The 19,734-nt window shown below is 39.6% G+C and overlaps 1 protein-coding gene across 2 annotated transcripts; it reads right to left on the bottom strand.

Moving 5' to 3' along the window:
• Window positions 1-715: 715 nt before the first annotated feature.
• On the bottom strand, window positions 716-19,376 carry VPS4B (vacuolar protein sorting 4 homolog B). 2 transcript variants are annotated; one of them, XM_058803322.1, is made up of 11 exons: window positions 19,249-19,376; window positions 16,400-16,511; window positions 14,873-15,023; window positions 13,539-13,606; window positions 11,807-11,926; window positions 11,427-11,583; window positions 10,060-10,208; window positions 9,803-9,884; window positions 7,604-7,823; window positions 4,813-4,950; window positions 716-3,020 (listed from the first exon to the last, which is right to left on the bottom strand). In XM_058803322.1, exons 1-11 carry the CDS (start codon window positions 19,273-19,275, stop codon window positions 2,919-2,921), a joined length of 1,326 nt encoding a protein of 441 aa, XP_058659305.1. In that variant the 5' UTR covers window positions 19,276-19,376; the 3' UTR covers window positions 716-2,918. The 2 variants fall into 2 exon arrangements, with proteins under 2 accessions (XP_058659305.1, XP_058659296.1); XM_058803313.1 differs by lacking the exon at window positions 19,249-19,376 and having other exon boundaries at window positions 16,400-17,105.
• Between the last annotated feature and the right edge of the window lie 358 nt (window positions 19,377-19,734).

Below are 19,734 nucleotides of genomic sequence, written 5' to 3'. Positions count from 1 at the left end.
CCTCAGCTACACTTGTTCTGCTCCACTAGTTAAAACAAAAGCATATGAGTATATTCAAAGACCAGTAGACTTGAAAGACAAACCAAATGAAAAACTGAAGAGATTTATGGAAGACTGAAAAGACTTGTATGCTTTTGTTATGCTAGACAAGAACAAAAAGGCAACATGTAAATCAAACTACTCTGGAACTTGACGTCACTCAGGGAATACAGGAAAAAAAATAAGTTGATTTACTGAGCTATTCTAACCCTGTAAGTATGTACATCAAGAGACAGACCACAAATGGTAGGATATCCAAAACTTAATGTCACTGTGAAGAAACCATCTGTGAAGGACATAAGCACATACAGAAGTGATTTAAAAATTATTTTACACACAGGAAGGAAAATCACATTTTTTCATATTGCAGTCAGAGTAAGCAGTAACACCAGAAGGTACGAAAACAATTTGTAAGCTAACCAGCCAAAGATCAGACCACGTTAAAAATGTACAACTAATTTGTCCAGTATTTAAAGAGGTTTTGATTATTCAAAGCAAATACAGTCTTTCATGAATTCTTTGATTTAGACTATTTTCAATTAACACTGCAAACTAAAAAGTGATTTTGCATGCTCCCTCATTAGACTATCATCAGCTATTGATAACTTGGCTAAGAATCTCGATGATAGATATATATTAATTTATCATAATTTCACAAAGACAGCAAACCAAAAAGTTGCCCTTGTAGCTGCAATTCTAAGCAGCAAAGTTTATTTGGAATATATTTCTAAAAACAACTTTCAACATCAAATACTAAAGGTTCTGTTACAGATGTCATCTGAGCAAGCAGCAAGATGTAAATTTAAAACATACAGTATACTTTTCTTTTGCATTAAAGATACGAGATTATACAGTTAAGCATATGGAAGCCCATAAGACAAATCAGCTTACCACAAAAAGGAAAACATAAACCAAAAACCAAAATATTCCTGAGAATTTTAAGATTGCAGGGTTGCAGTAAGGACTCTCATTTTTCAAAAGGTCAAGAGATAAATACTTCAGACAGTGGCTTCAAACCTCTGAAGGACAGCCACGCTAGTGTGTGGCTCACTTCTGAAGTGTTCACAAGAGAAAACTACAAACAAGATCCTGTTGCAATAAGGATTAAGTTTACTAACCATAGTTGCTCTACCTATGCTGGAATTCCTGCCCTCACCCACTCCCACTCCTGCCATCCCCCCAAAAGCTGTCAGAAAGATTTACAGCCCACTGATTCACATTTACACATTCTGATGTAAGACAAAGGTAAAGCTGTGTAACTGAAGGATTTTGGAAAAAACGCTTCACCATGTTAGTAAAAAAAAGCTCAGCACCTTGCAGATCAAAGAATATTTAACTATTTTGTTTGGCTATTAAACACAGAAACAAAAGTCTAAGGAGACAATAAAGCAGTAAAAACTTGAACATAACATTGAAAAAATACTCAACATAGCTGATGTTGTACTACAACATTTTACTTCATTAAAGTACAGAAAATGTCACCCATCCTATGATTTATAAAGTAGACAAAATATGTACATAGAAGAAACCAAACCCCATCAAAAGATGATCATATTTGTGCATATGTACATAAAACATACACACCTAAAATGTGCAAATTTCTTTTAATACAAGTTAAACAAAACATTTGCAGGATAGAGTTGGACAATGATAATGGAAGATAGAGTATTCTAGATATTCTAATGATGTTTCATATCTACAGCCAGTGCAAACTTACAAGGCACAAACTCAATGCTGATGCTGTAGTGTTTTAAGTTACATTCAGGCACATCTCCATTTGCAGTTCTGCAGAAAAAGAGCAATGGAAGTGCTACTTCTGTACTAAACTGCCAGCCTTCTCTCCCAGTTTAAGCACTAAATTGATGTAACCTATATGCTACAGTTACCAGTGGGGTTCTGGGTTAATTTATCACTGGAAAGGCTGTGGCTAAAACATCTGTTCTAATCTCCTCGCATGTGAAGTATGCTATTTCCCAAATACCTCCCAGACATTCTCCAATGACTACATATACCTTGCCAGCCTCAACACGTGGGATCTCAGAGGACATTTCTAAAGCTTTTTTCTAACTTCAGTCAAAACTTCACCAGGAAGAGAATCCAGATTTTAAAAACCAAATAAAGTAAATCCAAACAACCCCCCAAGAAGAGCCAGCAAAACACCTTCCGAGTGACTTGCATTTAACAAACTTGTGTTAAATTGCATAGTGACAGTGTGTACCAGCTAGTAAAGAGTTAAAAACAAAAGCCTGCTGTTTAAGGCAAAATTTTAACATAGCATAGCAGAAAAAAAAAGCCAAATAACAGGTCCACCAATATTTAATCAAAGTACTGGCCCATGTAGTCTTATCCTCACAGTGTTTTCTTTCTTACTTTAACAGCAAACCCACACTCGCAGTATGCTTGATTAGAAAATTTTGTTGCCATTTTCCTAAATGAAATGAGAGCAATTAATACATATGCTGATTGACTGAAAACACCTGACAAATATGTTCTCTCCCACTCCTTAAAAAGGTTTTTTACCTTACTGGGAGGTAAGGTCAAAAACTAAAATTCACTGGTATCCAGGTCTAATATACTACCTAATATGGAACTAGTAATTTAAAGCTTTCTAGTATTTATTAGACATTACCACATCACTTTGCTGTCTCACCCTAAAATTGCATTTTTGTATTATTTTTCAATAGAAGACATTTAATAGACATCTGAGGAAAACAATACAATACAAAAGCTTAAGGGTCTTTGCAAAGGTATCTTCTATTCCTTCTGCAAAGTAAGAAAGGGGTGATTTTATTGGCATTTATTTGAAGTGCCATCAATAAAGACACAAGAATACTTAAAAAAAAAAAAAAAGGTTCTAATGCTTCACACATATCTTTGGTTTAGCCTTCCTGACCAAAGTCTTCTGTAAACTTCCTTAACTTCTCCAAGTCCTGTTCATTAACTGTTGGTTTTGTGCTAGCAAGCGACCTGAGCATATCAGCCTGTCAGAAATAAAACAAACATGTTTTCAGAAACAAGTATAGTACCACTGCTAGCAATTTTTTTGCCAGGACAAATATGCATTAAAAAAACCCTTAAAAAGTTCCCATTAACACAAAACTTTAAGTAAGCCTGAACACTTCTGCACAGAGGCAGCCTTTTAACCCTTTGAATACAGACAACAGTCAATGAGTTTTCCAGTAACAAAATCACAACCTAAGGTTTACGTTTAAGCCACTCATCCATTCAAGTTTTATTCATCTCTTTTTTTGAAAGAGCTGAATTTTTTTTTCTTTTGGTTAGTTACTATTTTCAAACCATTATTAACTACAGCAGATTAAGTGGAAAATACTGAGATGTTCCCATGTATTCTTCACAGTCCAGCAATGTAGAACAGCAATTTGTGATTCATCTCTTGCAAAGTTTTACTGCTCCTGACTGGTAATTTCTGACTCTTCAACTCAGTAAATTTCCTAGATAAATATTTAGATGCTAGGAAATGGAGTTTAGAAAAAAATTTCATAGGTCTTGAGCAGCAGTTAAAATACATTATGAATAAAAAAGGGTAAAGAAAACGAATAAATTCCCAACCAAGGGCAACTGAAAAAAGTAGATGCCCAACACCTCATATTGCTATAAATGATGGGTAAAATAAAAAAATTAGTATAATGGTTTTCCACACATGATATTTGTCTCATCAGACCATAGGCACTCTGCTCAAAAAGAATTAAAGCCTTATATTTTAAGGACAAGAATGGATTTTGGACACTGAAACATCTGCCTGTAGTGCATCAGAGCCCAGGTACCATTAGGAGCACACAAGGAACTGCTGTCTTTAATTTCAGGAAGCACTGATTAAAAATCCAATTATAGATCATGCAGAGAGAAGTTTTAGGGCAGGCCTGCACCTGCATAAATCCTCTTCTGCTTCCTCAGTATGCAAATTCACACAGGAAATTATTTTCTGAAATACAGTGATGGTTCTATTTTCAAAGCATTGCCTGCGATTCCCCATGAAATGCATTGATTTCTTTCATTCCTTACAAGACTGTTTGCACACAGGAAACTACAGCAACACAGATTTGTTATTAAGTGCTTCCCACAAACTTTGTACTTAAATACAAAATTTTCTTCTGCTGCTCTTGGGCGAAAATACAGAATGAGTGTCCAGCAATTATTTTTTTTTAAAGTAGTGATCTAAAACTGAAAACTGTCTTACATATTTTATTCCCTAGGCCAAAGCAAGTATTTGCATATGCACAAAGAAAACAGCAGAAAAAGCTGCTTTATTACCTGTGATAAATTTAAACCTAAACTACCTTTATATCCAAAATCTTCTTACATTTTGGTTTTATACTTGTATTTATTTCATGGGCAATATTTTCCTATAGAACATCACTTCCTAATTTACAGTGAATGTAATTTTCCATTTCCCAGTATTAATGCCACAATGATGAGAAGAAAGTGTATCATGGTGCAGGAACCCTAAAGGTTTTGAATAAATAAAAGCCAAGTGAAAGAACAGTGCAAGAGGCAAATACTGTCTATGGATGAAAGAATGGCAGCTGCATGCCAGCAGACAAGAATAAGAAATGCTTATCAGGGATAGACAGCTGTCTTTTTCATAGCATGCCATACTGTAGTGATTTATGTTGAGAATTCAAAATGTTATCTGGTATGCCCAGCATTTCTGAAAACAAATGTCTCATCCCATTGTCCTGAAAAAGACTCTTTACCTTAAAGTCTTTTCAGAGTTCTGCAAAATAAGAAAGAAATGCTACAAGCAATACCTACCATGGAAACTCTAGGCTCCAGTAATTTATCACCTGGGACCTCCATCCATGTCATTTCTAAGGCTTCAGGATCACCTGGAGAGCAAGGGGTGAATAAATCTACCATCGTATTTGGATTAGACACTGATGGTCCTTTTACCTAAAAATAAGAAAACACTCAGTTTATGGGAGTTACTGTTTTGAAGACAGAAACCAGAAGCTGAACAGCACCCCAAGCAAAAACCATTCCTTGATTTTATGCAGATGCCCTACCCATTGGGAACACACGTCCTGTGGAAGAGAAATTGTACAAGTGTACTGGTATTATTCACCTTGAAAACATGCAGCTGTAGCTAGACACTTAAATTCACATCAGGTCAAATCCCAGAAGCCACATCCTCTTAAGTCTGAGGATTTCTGCAGAAAACTGACGTGCCAGGAAATCTGCTTGGTGAAGACCACCCTTCCTGCTCCCTGGTCACTTGAGGAGCTCATTCATCGCTGGTAAACAGCTCTCTAAAAGCTTCCCAGTGCTTTTCCCTCTGACATCCCGCCTTCCCAAGCTCCCAGCACCTTTCCCGGCACCACCTGGGCAGCGCTGCGTAGGAAACAGCGCCACCTAGCGGGAGAATAAAACAGCTGCCTTCCCGCCCGCCCCCGGACGGACAGACGGACAGAGCAAAGAAAAGCTGCGCCGTGCATCTGTTCCCTTTGTGCAGCACACTGTCCGGTACCAAGGATTTTGCCTTCCCTGGCTGTTACCTGCAGCACCACACAGCCACGGGAACTCGGAGCATACACAGAGGTTCAAGGACAACACGCTAACTGACTATGGACAGAACTGCATCTGCTGCTCCAAGCTGAATTTAGAGCAAGAAGCAGGGCAGCAGATTGTAATATTCAAAATGCACTCTGGCAAACCTGAATTATCACACATGGCAAGGAAAGGTTTACAGTTAATTACTGACAACTGAGGAAAGCTCTGTCTGTTACAACACAAATAATAACGCTAAGATTTTGCTCAGAAAAACACAAAATCGCATCCAATTAAAGCATTAACAATATAAGTGGAATCAACTTGGCTCATGTCAGAGTGTTCAAAGTGCTGCAGTTGTGGAGTTTTTCCTTCCTTTTTTTTTATTTTCTTAAGCAAAAGTAGTTAAGATGCAAGAAGCGCTTTTGAAGTCGTTCCACAAACTGTGACAACTGAGGTTATTTCATTGCTCCATGGCAAGCTCAAACATGCCTCAGATTGTTCCAAATTTGAACTAAACACTAAAAGCTAACAGCCCTTTAGCCAGAAATGCCATTGTCATGTAAAGTTAACAACAGATAAATACTTCAGACATGACTGCTTAAGGGAAGGAAGCATCTAGAAAATCCTTGATATATCAAAGTCACTGTTTATTTATCAACAAATACCGCTTACATCACATTGTTACTGTGAGTTGTCCGCAGAAGTCAAATTTCCTGCCCTCTCATATTCTGGACCATACTGGATTTAAGTGTGTCTTTCACTTTGAATCTTAAGCTGAATGAGTTCATTGGAAGAAACCACATGGAAAAAAAGGAGCCTATCTTCAAAGTGAGTGTAGCTGTTCGGTTCAGAGGCCTTAACCCTTTTATGTCAGGTTGAGTTACTGGTAAAAAAACTGTAATTGTAACTGAGATGACAAAGAACAGCTGCCAACACAACATACATGGTACCTGACACCTTAGGATCTCGAGTTTTTCCTACCACACCTGCTCTTTGAAGAAGCAACAAATTAAAGCTTCCTTTTACAGCAATTAGCACCTCTGCAGAATATGCTGACCTACCTTTACCCAACAACCATGAATTTCTGTCAAAATCAAACTTTGCACTAAAAATATTAACAAAAAGTACCTTTAGTCTGGGTCTATTTTAAAATATGGTATACAGCAAAATAAAATTTTATTCAACTGATACACATTGTATATATTTTAACCTCTGTTTATAACCATTGATACTATCACTCCTTTTTCTCTATTTAAGAGTTTAATAGTTCTCAGGGAGCAATAAATTTGACTGAACAAGGCCCATCTGTGCAAATTCCCCAGGGGAAAGACATTCCCAGATGTAATGGATTTAGACTGGTGGTAAAGAATGCCAATTGGTTCTTGTACAGATGAAGTTTCTGAGATTCAAATATTGTGAAGAAATGTTACTTAAGTCAATACATAGTAATATAGAGGTAACTGGAAGATAAGCCAAACAATATAGTTTGAATAGGCTCTTTGGTGTGTACCTACGTGAAAGTAAACTCGTTTTCACATTACAGCAGTGTAAATGAAACACAGACCTTGCTCAGTTGTGTTGCATCTTTACTACTGTAATTGATTCAATGTTTCTACCAGAACTCTACAAAAACCTTAATTTTTCAGTTTGAAAAATATGCCCAAGTAAACAGAATGTGCTTAAGTACAATCCATCTGTTCTCAAGTGGATGAGGGATACTTTTATTTTTTTTCCAGCATGTTAAGAACCACTTAACTTGAAATACAAAAAAAGCACTTCTGTAACATTGCCATTTAAATGGCAAACTGAACGCTTTTAACACTCTCTAGAGACATTAAGAGTCAGAGCATGAATATTCAGAAATGAGCTCCACCAGACTTATGGCAGGACTAGGGGGGTACATGGAAAGGAAGAACAGTTCTCCCCAGTCAATAAAAAGGACATTCATAACCATGCAGTATTACGTAAAACCAAATTCAGTTTATTTGTAAGGGATTTTCAAATTAAGACTGCTCTCATAGATGAAATAACCTGAAAAATTTTGATTCCTACTTACTTTTTTAAAGTGAGTGGCTGATTGCACTTTTCTAACAGGCTGCATCAGTGCATCACGGACAATGATGCTTATATCTGCACCAGAATAGCCATCAGTTCTCTTCCCAAGCTCTCGATAATCTGAGTCTTTTAGGTCATTTGGAGTTGACCCAAGGTGAAGTTTGAACATTGCAGCCCTGGCGTGGTCTTCAGGTAAAGGAATATAAATACGCTTCTCAAACCTGGTGTAAAAAAGACAAAACCAAAGCGTTCCCAAGATGCCAACTCATGCAGGTGCACAATGGAAAGAGCTCATGCAAATGAGCTTGCTTCTAGCAATATTAAAAAGCAGTTTCAGTACAACAGACCTTTAAAAAAAATCTGATGCAAATATTCAGCAACCTGTTCTCATAAATAGTACTTTAGTTAGCATAAGCTAATATCCAGAATATAAAAACTGCTTCCTTTCCATTACAAAATCCTTCTCTCCAGACTGACATTTTTCTAGCAGAGTTTGAGTGCTAAAAGAAAAAGACTTCTTCCTCTCAGTTTTAAGTGTTAAAGTCTATTTGAACAGATTTCACACTCAAAGAAAGAACTGCCTGATAAGTTTATGCAACAACTTTCTACAGTCTCCAACTAAATTAAGAAAACACCATAGATGGAAGTAAATCTGAAGTAATTCTCAAGAAAATATTGGTAACAGCATTTCCTCCTTTGAAGCAGCATCTGTTCTCAGAGTAGAGATTACCTCTTACCAACAAAGAGCAACTCCAAATCCTGCTGAACACAATAGCCTGATATACATGACAAAGTGGCTCAAATCCATGAAAAATAAATTTTATTATAGCCATTGTTGTACAAGTTCCTTTAAGTCTTGTGGGCTAGAGCTACGGAATTTCTCTTTCATGTTGCTGAGAATGAGAAAATGGTTTGGGTTGAGGGAGACCTTGAAGATTGTCTAGTTTCAACCCCCCTGCCACAGGCAGGGAGACCTTCCCCTAAACCAGCTTACTCAAAACCCCATCCCACCTGGCCTTGAACACTTCCCATGATCCAGAGCTTCTCTTGGGCAACACATGCCAGTGTCTCACCACCGTCATCATAAAAAACTTCCTCCTTATGCCCAATCTAAGCCCATCCTCGTTCAGTTTGAACAACTGCCCCTTGTCCTGGCATTACAAGCCTTCGAAAAAAACCAAGGAACATCTCTCCACCCTTCTACTAAGTTCCCTTTATATACTGAAAGGCCACAATAAGGTCTCTGTATCCTTCTCTTCTCCAGGCTGAACAGCTCCACTCTTGTAACCTGCCTTCAGAAGAAAGGTGTCTAGATCATTTTCATGGCCCCTTCTGAACACACTCTATCAGATCCATGTATGTCTTTTACTGTGGATCCCAACCAAAGCTGGAATTTCAAGAATGACTTGAAATTCTCAACAATACCTTCATTTTTAAATCTGGCTCATACAACTCTAGAGTCATGCAGATGAGAAGTGACATCTGGAGGTGACCTGGTCCAACCCCAAATCAAACTGAAGTATGGCCAGCTTGAATTCGGTATATAAACAAAAGTCAGTGTCAGTCACTAAAAAAAAAAATCAGTGATTCTTTAGTCAAGAAAAATGGCCATTATCCAAGCTGTGTCCTCATCACAACATAATCCTATTTGTCACATAATTGTATCTGTCCTCTGCTTGCTCTGCAGCTCAGAGAAAGATCCAAATAATCAGGTACAGGCAGTCCTGTATCTGCAAAAGTCCTTTATCTGCCGAACAGCAGTTAAAAATCACAAGTTATGCCTGACTAGTAGAAAAATATGGCATTTCTCCATAAGGTTACACTTCCATAAAAAACGCAAGCTATTCACCAGTTTTTTAACAGCTGAAAAGGAAAGTCCCACCCTCTCATGCCCTTCTGAGGTGTGTACTTTTTACCTTGTCCCCTAAGCCCCCCAGAAAACCAAAAAGCAAGCAAGAAACTCCTGTTTCTTCAAGCATAATCATCTAACCAAGAAATCAGATAAACTACAGGACTGAACAACCTACCTTTCTCTAAAGGGGCAAGTGATTATCAGTGTAGCTAAGTCTACTTCATGGAATTGAGTTGCAGAACATTAACCATTCTGCAAACATGAGCTGCATGAACACCTTAAGCACTCTCTGGCTGAAAGCTCACACCAGTTGTGAATCGCACACCATGAAAAAAAGTGCCATCATACCTTCTCCTGATAGCTGAATCCAAAACCCAGGGTATGTTTGTTGCTCCTAACACCAAGATTCCTTCATTGTCAACACCAACCCCTGTATCAAGGCAGAAATAATTTCACAGTTTAGATGATAAACAGAGATTGCTTTAAAAAGCCATCAAAATTTAATGGGGTGGAACTGCAGACATTTTTAGTATTCTAATGAAAGTTACACTTAAAAATACATGTCTTAATCTCTCTGTCTGATTTTGAAGACCAAATAAACTTACCTTGCATCTGGACTAGAAATTCTGTTTTTATCCGTCTAGCAGCCTCGCTTTCATTTTCACTTCTTGACCCACAGAGGGAATCTATCTCATCAATGAAGATGATAGAAGGTTTGTTTTCTCTGGCAAGCTGGAACAAGTTTTTCACTAATCTTAAAGAAGGAAACAGCTTCAGCTATATTAATAATTACAACAGCAGAAACACATAACTTCAGAACGTGATATAGTCATTTCCTTTAGGGAAAGCAAGGGGAAAAAAGCATTAACACACAGCTACTCAAAGAAACAACATTCTTCCAGCTCCATGACTCAGAATTACACTGAATGAGAGAGCCTAGCATAACAAAAAGAAAATAAATTAGAGTGCTCCAGGCATGATTTTGCAAAATAAAGCCCTTTTTCAGTTTACACTTCTACATGACAGCCTGGACTATACAAAAGCACCAATTTAGAAAGATTCAAAAGAAAAAAGCTTTCTCTAAACATTTCTAACTGAAAATAACTAGAGATTTTGTAAGAAATAACATGTATCTTTACTTTCTACAACTTTACTTACTAAATCATTTTTGTATGACATGCAATATTGGTTTCAAATCAAATAAACAAAACAACCTATAACAAACCCCATATACTCCTAGCCATCTCTCATGAACACACTTTACTAGTTTGAAAAAGAAAAATAAATAGGAACATGCTGGGAAATTCTTCATATTACAGCACTAAATCTCAGGCAATAGTCTCAAATGAAGTCAAGCATAATATCTAATGCCAAGCTAGTCTCCAGTTCTGTATTTCTTCTGCAACAGAAGAAAAGCAGCTTAAGGTTTCCAGCTTTCTGGGGAAAAAAATAACTCACTTCAAACACTTTATCTAATGGCCTTTCTTTCTCATTCTATCAGCTTTAAACAGTGTTGCTCAGTTGCCCCACACCTCAAACCATTAAATCATGGTTATGACAAGTATGCTTATCATTATATGAAAATCCTTTCCCTGTAAACCCAGAGCTTTTTATTAATTCAAGAAATCTCTTTTGGAAGACTATATGGACAAATTCCTGGACTTCTAGACTGCAGCCATGTTACTCATGGTCCTTTGCCTTCCTGGTCTTCTTCATACATCACACAGTAACAAATGAAGAGTTAGCATGAGCTCTGTGGTGCTCCCAAAATCTTTCTGAGCACTGAAAAGAGTTTCTCAAAATGCAGCATGTAATGGTATCTTTACATGGCACTGCAGCATGAAGCATAGAAACACCTATAGGTGGTTTTTAAAAAGACAACATCATTTTCTTAAATTCTCTACGGCACTGTATCTCTATAATAATTTCCTCTCAACAACATTTTCCTGGACCTCTGGAAACTCCAACTTACTTTTCACTTTCACCTAACCATTTTGAAACAAGGTCAGATGAAGATACTGAGAAGAAGGTAGAGTTGTTTGCTTCTGTTGCTACAGCTTTTGCTAAATAAGACTTTCCTGTTCCTGGTGGTCCAAATAGAAGAATCCCTCTCCAGGGCGTTCTCTTGCCTGCAAGAGAGAAACCAGCAGTCTTCAAAATGCTATTTTCTGATTATACTCCTCTAGGCTGCTCAGAGGTTTTCTGCATCTACCCATGAAACTTCTGTCAGATGGATCAAAATCTCTTTGTTAAGAGATCAGCTTGAGTCTATGATACATTGGCACAACACACTTCACAGGCCCCAGTGCCAGGCCTGACTGGCCAATAGTAAACAAATGCTGTAATCCTGACCTGTAAACAGGTGTGGAAATTTAATGGGAAGGATGACTGCTTCTTTAAGTGCCTCTTTGGCACCTTCGAGGCCAGCAACATCACTCCATTTGACATTTGGTCGCTCCATAACAATTGCTCCTGTAAAAGACGGTCTAAGTTAGAGACATATATATCTTTTCACAATTACAATAAATTCCAATTGGTGGAAAAAGAAATCTATGCCCATGTCTATACTGAATAAAAACAAGGCATTTCTAATATGATAGAATTACATTACTCAAATGAATGTTATTTTTACAGAAATTTGACACACTTTTTTATCAAAATAAACCATGGATAACCAGAATATTTGTGAGTTAGTAGAAGTCCTGGCACCAACTCATAACTAAATCACCACTGCACTCCCTAAAAACTTTGAAAATCCATTTTAAACAATGCGGCTGCACTAGCTCAGGATTTTTTAAGATTCTCCAGCAGATGAAGTAACTTGCTGCTATCTCCAGACATGCAGCAAACAAACGGATCATCTAATGGAAAAGAGGTTTGAGAGCTAGGGCTAAAAGCATCAGGAAGGTTATATGGATCCTGCTTAGCTGTAGAAGTATTTTCTTAGTCAAGGCACATTTAAAGTTTTGCACCAAGTCTCATCTTCCTCAGTCAGTGAGTTCATCTAACTGAGCTGTAATTCAGCTTTCTCTTCAGACTGGTTAGTCTGGCATGCTAAAAATTTTGTCTCAACTACTTCTAGAAGGGCAAACTTGGAACTCAGGTAGTAATAGGTTATTAAACCTATAATATTAGATCTTGTAATCGTAGCCACTACTTCTGCTATCTGAAGTCAGATTCATGTGGGAAGAAACGAAGTCTGTATAGCGAGAGACAGGATAGGAGTTCAATGCTCATCAATTTTCTGTCACTTTTAAAAAAACAAGAAACTGTCTCTTATAACTGTGCATAGGATTAAATAATGTGCAGAGAAGTAGAAAAAGCACAGCACAGTTTCCAATGGTGATACAACAGCTCCTGAAATTACACAGGCAAAAGATCTGGTAAAGGCATTTCATCTTTGTTACAGTCAAAAACAGGAAAACAATGAGGTTTCTTCAGATCCATAAGCACCTTCTGGTAGGGAAGTTCTGAACAGTTCTTCATTATTAAAGGGAAATAAATATCAAAAAGCCTCTTTTTTACCGCACACCAAAGTGCTGGTAGCTGCTATACATTGCTTCACTGACTATGTTCTGGTTTTGAGTTCAAAAACGCAAACTATGCTACTGAACTGGGACAGCATCATCACTGCATATTATTATAAATGGGCAAGAATCCATGTTTCTCACTCCTAAACATGAATTCCAGTCTTTTTGTGAAAACAGTTCTGTTTACACTATGTATTTGTATCATCATTTCCTTAGCCTCTAGGCAACAGGCTAGTGCACTTCAGAGTAAAAAACCACTAAATCAGTTTAGCCACCAGCTAGCTGGGATTTTGCAACTTCCTATCTTGATAGGTGATACAATTTTAACATGAAGTACAGGGTGCAGGAGATACATTTCAATGTAGTCACTGTATAAGTTCATGGCACACAAATCCTTTTACTTCCATAAAGACTGTGCTTTTGCACATCAAGATTACATACTAGCTGAGCTACTAACAGACATTAAGTTAATCCATACAATTTAGATGGCAAAAATACAGGAACTTGCTTAACTGAAGTAATCCCTATTTAAAGAAAAGGATGCTCCAAATTACCTTGAAGTTGATTCTGTAGCTTCTTTTTTTCTGGGTCCTCTGATTCCCCTTCCCCATCACTGTCATTCCTGATTTGGAAACAAAATGTTGAAATACAGTAAGAGAGACTTCTGTCTTAGGATAAAAATCAGAATGCAAAAAGCAGAAAACCCATCAGGCTGAGGAACTAAAGAAACATGGAGATGCTTTCAGAGCTCTAGAGGTTTACATGACTGTAAAAAACCAGAAGGACACTTTTCTCTAATTTCTTTCCCATTCACCCTCCTTTGCCATTTCAACTTCCTCTTATGGTTCTGAGCCCTCTTAAGACACTTCTGTGTGTTCTGAGCCAGCTTTTAGAAACACAATCCCTTATATATAGCAACACAGAGGTGCTGGAATAGTTTGTTTGTAGACATTGGCACTTCTCCTCTATCTGGACATGCAACAGGACCTGGACAATTCCATCTAGTACTATGAAACTCTCATCAGAGCAAAGGAGACTGGAAATTAAAGGAAAAGAGACTAGAGAGGGAACAACTGGAGTGGAGGTCATGAAAATACATGTAGCCTTTGTGGTATTACCATTTCCTTCTAATATAAATTAAGCCAAAGATGGTACACCTCAAAAAATAAGGCTGATGAAATGAGCAGACATTTAAAAAGACTGAAAATCAGGTGAAGTTTTAAGAGACAACTGAGCAACTTTAGCTGTTCAGGACTCCTAGGAAGGGCAGTCCCACCAGAAGGTATAATCCTGAATTCTTCCTCTCTCCTACCCCCATAAAGGGAGTAGCAAAGGCAAAAGAGGCTGGGCTTGTTTGGGAGGCTCTGCTTGTTCAACTCTCTGATATGCAAAGTGAGAAACAAATCTAAGAGAAGGGAAGCAGTGGAGAGACCAGGCAGCAGCAACACATTGGAAGGATTCAGTCCACCTTACAGAACTTTACCCTACACAGGGCTTTTCATCTCTTCTCAAGTATGAGACAGATCAAACTCAGTAACCCCAGTAATCACCAGTCTGAAATTTTCTAGTTACTAAGTATTTAAATGCAAAAAGCCTTGAAAGGTCATCAAGCTCCTTGCCATTAAATCAAATAATCATTGGATTCAGCTGTTAGTCTGAAGGAGATTTTATTCTTCAGTGATTTCCTATGCGAATGTTCATATTTTAGTAAACAAGCACAGAAATGCTTGTGATTGTAACTCAAGTTATTTTTATTAGCCCACTGTACTTCAGAATTAGTAGTCATCTGAAGCATTTCAGAAACAAGTTAAAATGATCTTTGAAGAGTAGAAGTTTAGAATAAGTTGAGTTCAGGAAGTATTTTGCTTTACCTTCTCCAAAAACATACCCTTTTCCTTCAGCAGGACCAGACTCTTTAACTGGTTTTGGTGCAGATTTTCCTCTCTTTTTCAGATATTCTTTCAGCTTTTCTGCTCGATCCAAGTATTCAGTACATTTTGCTCTAATGCTTTGTTTTGCTTTATCACCCTGTGCTTCATCTGAGAGTTTGAAGATAAACAATTCTTTGTTAACAGCAAACACATGTGCATCAATCAAAAAACAAGACTAAAGATCTGTCTTCTTTATCTCTTATGAATGTACCTCTCTCAGGGCTCATGACATAACCAAACATCTCAACTACTTATTTTTCCACTATACCTTGGAAAGAACTGACCAGAAGGATGTCGTATCAAATATTCACCTGAACATTGCCTTGGCTTAAAATTTGACTCTAAAGGATTAAGGACATTAGCACTGGAAGCTTTTCTGTCAGCCTTTCAAACTGCTAGACATTGCCTTAATAACTGCTTTTCTAAAATAGCTAATCAAGAAGCTGCTTGTGCTAGGCAATTTTTATTTAGAACCATACTTGATTCTTCCATAGCCTGCTAATTTTAAAAGATAAAGAAACATTACATAAAACATCTGAAAGAACTAATTGCGTTTCAACAGCCACACTGTTCTCATAATCACTATTACAGCATTTCAAACCAACGATCAAAATTTAACATGTCGGGTTTTTGAGCTAAGTTTCCAAAAGTCCATCAATATTGTTAAAAGCATAGAAAGTGATATTCTGAGAAAGTCTGTAATATTTAAATGGACAGGAAGTTATAAACATAGATTATCCTAATAATAAAGGACTATAAAGAAAACTACTTTTTTCAAATCATGAAGATTTGTAAGTGTGCTTTTGTCAGGCAAGCAACCTTAGCCCGCTTAGATTAGGGCTGTACCCACACTAAGAAAGTCAATTCCTTGCATACAAACACTGAATGTGGCACAAAAGGAACACAGAAGTGTGAAAAGGCATAAAGTAATGAGAACATGGAAACTAAAGAAAAATTGTTACATACAAGTCCATCTCATACATTTTCTTGGCCAAGATAAACAGCAAGACTATGACATTAAGGAGCAAAAAATGTCAGCAGAGAGGCTTTAGAAGGGCAAGCAGCATGAATTAAAGGTGCAAAAAGCACTCTGCAGATACAGCAGACTTCATGTGTAACATGGTTTTCAGCACAACAGAAATACAGGGATCCCTGTACTTATTGTCATATTTCCTCGTGCAGTGGCCAGCTTGAAACACTGCTACAAAAGTCCAGAGGAGAGACAGCAAACACCTGCCTCCTGTCTTAAAAAAACCTAAAACAAAACACAAGCAAAAAATAATCTAATTTCTTACAAGAATGGAGCAAGCACACAACACAGTAAAGGTAAAAGCTGCAAAATATCTGACCTCAGTCAAACTACAACTAGCAAATATCAACTGTTGATGAGAGCAAAAATTTAAATACTGATGTCAACATAAGAGATTGCTCTTGTGCAATCTGACGACTAAACTCTACTGAATCATCCAACACATCACACTTACATTTAACAACATGGAGCAAATACTGCACGGCGTGTTGGTACAAGCGGAAGGCTTCCTCATAGTTTCCTGCTTTATCTTCTTGTGCTGCCTTGCTAGCAAGGTCTATTGCTTTCTGTAACACAAACAAATCATTAACTGCTGTACAAGAGCATTTTCCGTGATCAGAGACCATTTAAGCTGTTACTGTTCTTTGAGGGACAGTTTTTCAGCTCCTTCACATTTGTCTCCTCAAAGTTGTATTTCCATCCTTCCATGAACAGCAGGATTTACAAACTGCTGAAATTTACTAGCACACAGAAAAGTGCAAGTGAGAAGGACAAGTTTCTGTGTACTAAGCTGGGACTACTATTTTATCTATGTAGTCTGCCCTACCAACCTCTTACATTTCTTATGGAAAGATTTGGAAATCCATTATAAGGCTTGGGTTTTTTTTATCACAGACATATAAACTTTGAACTATGATACAGTTATGCTGTTTAAGGTATGCTTTAGGGGTGCAGTTGACAGTGCTGGGTTAATGGCTGGACTCAATCTTTTCCAGCCTAAACAATTCTAAGATTCTATGACCAATGACATCAGTAAACCCTGTAAACAGCAAAGTCAATATAGGAAGTACTTGATTACAATCACTGAAACTAGCACTATCACTCTTCAAACATTAGGCTGGAAGACATCTTCAAAGACCAGTTGCTTAGTTTCTCTAGGAGGATTTAGATTCTTGATATCCTAGTGAGAAATTTCAATTATCACTCCAGTGGGAGAGGAGAAAAAAACCAAACCCAAACAGATAGAGAACATACCCAAATCTTAAGGACCAAAGAGTTCTATGAGAAGTTAAGAATGGATTTTTACTTTATTTGTTCAGCTAGTTTCAAATAAATCTGACTGAGATCTAAGCCACTGTATTGCACACACTGCTCTATGGATTTATTGTACCACCTCTATTCCATTGCTTGCTTGTTAGTGCTTATTAATTTTCATTACACTTTCCTTCTTGGAATGCCCATACCACTTCCAGACAATTAAAACTGTCATTTTGACCACTGGTAAGTTGAAAGTTGAAAATAAGCACTCAGCCAGAATTAACCAACACCAACTAAATATTCTATAGTCCCTCACCTATTCTTTCTCATGTGGTTCCCTTTCCTAAGCATTGTGACTATGCTCAGGATGATTATGTAATGTCAGGGAGCAAGGCTGAGAGTTTGAACTGCAGCAAGGAGTTTCCATTAGACACTCCAGTACAGATACTCTTGCCACTACCTACACTCTGATGTGTTTCAGGCAGAAAAAAGCTAGTAAACAACAGCCATGAAAGAAACTGCAAAATATAGCATTCTACTGCTTTGTGTTGCTGTCTTGGAAGCAAAGATCATCTCAACAGATCTATCTGAAATCAAAGGTATGTAAAAACAATGAAGCAATCAAACAGACCGTGGGTCTGTTGTGGCAAGTGCTGGAGCACTGTAAGCATCTGTTTCTTTGGAACAGAACCAAAGTCTTTCCTTTTTGGAGAGGCTGGGAGCTCAGGAGCAGTTTCCCAGGTATGAATGGACAGCTGCCTCCTGCTGCCCATTTTATGGTGACTCCCTTATGCACCTCTGTGCACCATTCAAATCTAGCAACAGAGCAAAAGTTAACCCCCCAAACAGTTATTTTCATATCAAAGTTCTTAAGTCCCATCAGTGACTTTAATTATCACATGACATAGTAACTGTATTATTGCCCAATATCCAGAGCAACCCCCTGCACCCAGTACAACAAAGACAGTGATACACATGACATTAATTCCAAAGAATAAATGGCAAAGATCACCTGCTAAAACAGAACTGTGAGAAAAAAGGGCATGTCACAGACCTGCTCTTCTGAAATGGGCAAAAGTCTGCATCACGTATTGCCTGGTTTTGCTATACTCTCTTTTTGTAAACAGCCAAAGACTATTACCTGGCTATTAGATTCTCAGCTCTAACACTTCATTACATCAGCTGCATCTTAGCCTGCTACTGTGAAGAACACCACTGTTATCAAACAGAAAGCATTATTAGAAACTTGTATGAACTAGGGCATAGATGGCCAGCTCTGAGGCACAAACTGCTTTATCAGGCCATGGGTTTATAGTTTGATGAACATCACCCAAGCAAAGAATGTCATCTTAAAGAGGTGTCATTCTTCTCCTGGTTATTATAAACCCTATAACATCTCCTCTAGCTTTGTCAATGCAAACAACACACTGCCAGTGTAAACACTGCACACAAAAATGATCACGGTTCAAACAGCCGGAGAGAAAGAGAAAGAAGGGCTGCTTGGACCGCACTTATTTCACTTCGGGGTTTGTTTTGCCGGCCAGCCGCAGCACCGATGACACCGCCGGAGCCGAGGGTTAACACAAGCGGAACAGCAGAGCAGGCAAAGGCTTCCCACAGCCAGCAGGAGCCTTGCGGCAACACAAGCCAAACCACGCGTCCGGAGCAGAAGCGGCAGCAGCGCTTCCCGGCCGGGCGCTAGGCCCCGCTGCCCGCGTCCCGCAGGGTTGGTGCCCCCGGGCCCCCCTTCCCGGGCCCCTCCGCAGGGTCTCGGTCCCGGGGCGATGAGGGCTGACCCGCGGGCTCTGGCACCCCGGGCCCAAGCCGAGTTCCCCTCGGCTGCGGTGCCCCGGCCCGCTGAGCAGGGGCGTTCGCGCTCGCTGTGCCCCCGCTCCGCCCGCAGCCCCGGCCCAGGGCAGCCCCGGCCCAGGACACCCCCGGGGACGCTGCCGGCCCCGCTCCTTCCTGGCGCCGCCCCCCGTCCGCCGCCGCTTGCCGGGTCCGCCCCGCGCCGGGCAGGGCAGGGTAGGGCCGGCGTGGCTGTACCTGCAGGTTGCCGGTGTTGGCCGCCATGGCGAAGCGCCGAGGGGAGGCAGCGGCAGGAGAGTGGCGCGGGGAGCGGGCCCGGCCGCCGGTGGCGCAGCGCCCCTGCCCCGCCGCCCGCGGAACCCGAACCGCTGCCGCTTCCGCGCCGAGCGCCGAGCGCCGCTTCCGCTTCCGGGCACGCCCCGAGCGCCCGGCCCGCCCCGGCCGCGGGTGCGCCCCGGGCCGCGCTCGCCCGCGGGGTGTTGGGGCTCGGGGGCGACTGTGGGGAGCATCCAGACCGATCCCACCTGGAGCGGGTGACACAGGAACGCACCTAGGCGGGGTTTGGAATCTCTCCACAGGGCAGCTCACGGCCTCCCTGGGCAGCCGCTGCCAGTGCTCTGCCGCCCTCCACGTTCAGGTGGGGCTCCTTATGCTTCAGTTTATGGCCGCTGCTCTCCGTCCTGTGGCTGGGCACCAGCAAAAGCTGTCTGGCACCTTCCTCTT

The sequence above is a fragment of the Ammospiza caudacuta genome, chromosome 1 (assembly GCF_027887145.1).
Source record: "Ammospiza caudacuta isolate bAmmCau1 chromosome 1, bAmmCau1.pri, whole genome shotgun sequence".
In the NCBI taxonomy this organism is placed as follows: Eukaryota; Metazoa; Chordata; class Aves; order Passeriformes; family Passerellidae; genus Ammospiza; species Ammospiza caudacuta.
Note: the sequence above shows the minus strand (reverse complement) of the source record. Positions and strands in the feature narration are given on the sequence as shown.

Bases quoted from the DNA above. Each gene is read 5' to 3' on its own strand.
- VPS4B (XM_058803313.1), bottom strand. From the start codon at position 16,571: ATGGTCTCTGATCACGGAAAATGCTCTTGTACAGCAGTTAATGATTTG. The intron at 9,885-10,059 runs GTAAGTTTATTT...GCCTTGATACAG, and splicing joins ATTTCTAGTCCAGATGCAAG to GGGTTGGTGTTGACAATGAA. The intron at 7,824-9,802 runs GTATGATGGCAC...TTTTTACACCAG, and splicing joins GATTCAGCTATCAGGAGAAG to GTTTGAGAAGCGTATTTATA.